A 2,500-nucleotide genomic window follows, 5' to 3' on the forward strand; every position below is an offset into this window, starting at 1 on the left:
TTAATTTAAGGGATAATTTTAGCCAAAGCAGCGTAAAGTAACCTGTACAGATCATTTGCCCCTTGTTTTGTTTATCCTCAGGATCCTGTAATATGCTAAAGAAATAGGACTCATAACTTACTCATATGACCATAATGTAGTCTATTGGACTCATAACTTACTCATATGATCATAAGGTAGTCTATTGGACTCATAACTTACTCATATGACCATAATGTAGTCTATTGGACTCATAACTTACTCATATGACCATAATGTAGTCTATTGTCAGCATTTAAAGGCACTTACCAACAATGAGGTGAAAGGCTAAAATCAAGACTGTCAGTACTCCCGGTAAAGTGTCCATTCTGACCAATGTTCAGTAGTACAATGATGGTTCTCTCTCCCTTTCTCCGTCCTCCTCTCTCTCTCCCTTTCTCCGTCCTCCTCTCTCTCTCCCTTTCTCCGTCCTCCTCTCTCTCTCCCTTTCTCCGTCCTCCTCTCTCTCTCCCTTTCTCCCTCCTCCTCTCTCTCTGCTTTTCTCTCCCTTCCTCTTTCTCACTCTCAATCCCCCTCTCTCTCTGTCCCCCTCTCTCTCTGTCCCTCTCTCTCTGTCTCGCTCTGTCCCTCTCTCTCTCTCTCTCTCTCTTCATGAATATGGAGAGAGAAAGACAGAATTTTAGGCAATAAGAGGGTTTACACAATGTGTTTTTATTTCCGTACTTTTATTATTTGAAAAAAATGGTCGACGCATGAAAAAACAAATCTCTGAAGCAGCGGATGTAACTCTGTGGTTGTCACACAGTTGTGGTGAAACAAACCAGAAACCCACACTTCCTCTCCTCATCATCTATAGTTATTTATAACAATGCAGCTGCCACCATCAATCTCCTGGCAACCTCTATGCCACCATAAAGTCTGTGGCACTTCAGAGTATTTCATTTGTGGGTTTTCTCCTCTGTGGTAAACTATTGTTATATGGTAGTCAACATTGAGGGCGTTCTCCTCTGTGGTAAACTATTGTTATATGGTAGTCAACATTGAGGGCTTTCTCCTCTGTGGTAAACTATTGTTATATGGTAGTCAACATTGTAGCTATTGGTTATTAAGATGGAGGGTCGGAGAAAAGTGACTATATAAAAAGTAATCAATTTCAGTCATCAAAAATCAGAAATCTATTTCAGTTTTAGTCATCGTTCATAATTACGGTCCCTGTGACGGACTACCGTCACTGCACTGTGCACTCTGACTGATATAGCAACGAGCCTGGCTCATCACTGCACTGTGCGCTCTGACTGCTATAGCGAGGAGCCTGGCGCTTTTGCGTTGCAGTCAGGGTGCAGGTTTGGTACACCCATAAAAATGGGTTTGAGGTCGGGTGGGGTGACTGCTTTCTCCCTTTATTGCATATGGTGTCCGAATTGGGATGGCTTGACATGAGCCCTTTGGAGGCCAATGTATGAAGGACCTCCAGGTTAGGTTGACCTGCTGTGTGAGGGAGCCCAGAGATGGAGATGGGAGACGTACAGTTAGAGGACTGCATGAGGGCAGAGGGACACCTATGTCGCGTTTGTGTGCTTCCCGAAGATGAGGGCATTTTAGCATCTCCTCTGACTGCCATACCAATACGCTTCTGGCGTTGCAGTCAGACTGCATGTTTGGTACCCCGTAGTCCGAGTGAGGAGACTGCTCTCTCTCTCACACACTCTCACTCTCTCTCTCTCTCTCTCTTTCTCACTCTCTCTCTCTCTCTCACACTCTCTCTCTCTCTCTCCCTCTCCCTCTCCCTCTCTCTCTCTCTCTCTCTCTCTCTCTCTCTCTCTCCATTCCACTTTCTGTCATTCTTACAGATGTCCACACACACACACACAGACACACACACACAAAGACACACATGCACAAATGCATACACATTCACACACACAAACACACACAGTGTGTGTATGTAACCTTAGGCCTGACACTATGCACAACCTCTCATTCCATTCTCACTCTCTTGTTTCTAAGGAGCGTCTTCTTCTACTTGTCTACAAGTGTGTCATACTCAGCAAGAGGCAAGGGTTTGCTTTAAAGCATAATAATCTTTTCTCTTTCCTCTGGGAAATAGAGGATTTTTCCTTATTTTTTATTTTTTTCCAAGGAAGAGTTCTGCGTAGCAAAAACAAAAACATAAAACGACACCTACAAATGACCTGAAAGGTTTTTTTCCCATTTTATTTTTCATTCCATGTCACTCAATCACAACAGTATGTTATTTTATTTATTTGTGATAAACAAAGACATTTCAGAAGTTCAGAATGCAAATAATAATAAAAATAATAATAATAATAATAATAATAAATATAGCTGCAAGCAGCGATGCGGATTCCTCCTAAGATTGCGAAACCAGGGGAAAATGTATATTCTTTACAATTTTGGAAAGAAGAGTAAAAGAAGGAAAGAAGAGTGGAAGAATGAAAGAATAGAGGAAATAAGAGTGAAGGGAAAGAAGTGTCTTGCTAAAGGACGCTTTGACAGGGAA

At 42.2% G+C, this 2,500-nt stretch overlaps 2 protein-coding genes across 4 annotated transcripts in view; both read right to left on the reverse strand.

Annotated features, from left to right (window-relative positions):
* Window positions 1-427, reverse strand: part of LOC116219286 (polymeric immunoglobulin receptor-like) — an 8,289-nt gene extending 7,862 nt beyond the window's left edge. Inside the window, exons 1-2 of one of the 2 annotated variants that reach the window (XM_042703601.1) lie at window positions 289-420; window positions 43-85 (exon numbers count right to left, since the gene is read on the reverse strand). In XM_042703601.1, the coding sequence (XP_042559535.1) occupies window positions 43-55 (13 nt within the window). In that variant the 5' untranslated portion in view covers window positions 56-85; window positions 289-420. Of the gene's footprint in view, window positions 1-42; window positions 86-288 lie in introns of both variants that reach the window. The other variant, XM_042703600.1, reaches the window with a different exon arrangement.
* A 921-nt stretch (window positions 428-1,348) lies between these two features.
* LOC116219245 (polymeric immunoglobulin receptor-like) overlaps window positions 1,349-2,500 on the reverse strand; it is an 8,706-nt gene continuing 7,554 nt past the window's right edge. For both annotated transcript variants that reach the window (XM_031562409.2, XM_031562408.2), the window contains exon 8: window positions 1,349-1,464. The gene's annotated coding sequence lies outside the window, so the exon portion shown is untranslated. The remainder of the gene's footprint in view (window positions 1,465-2,500) is intronic.

Source organism: Clupea harengus, chromosome 24, assembly GCF_900700415.2.
Source record: "Clupea harengus chromosome 24, Ch_v2.0.2, whole genome shotgun sequence".
Taxonomy (NCBI): Eukaryota; Metazoa; Chordata; class Actinopteri; order Clupeiformes; family Clupeidae; genus Clupea; species Clupea harengus.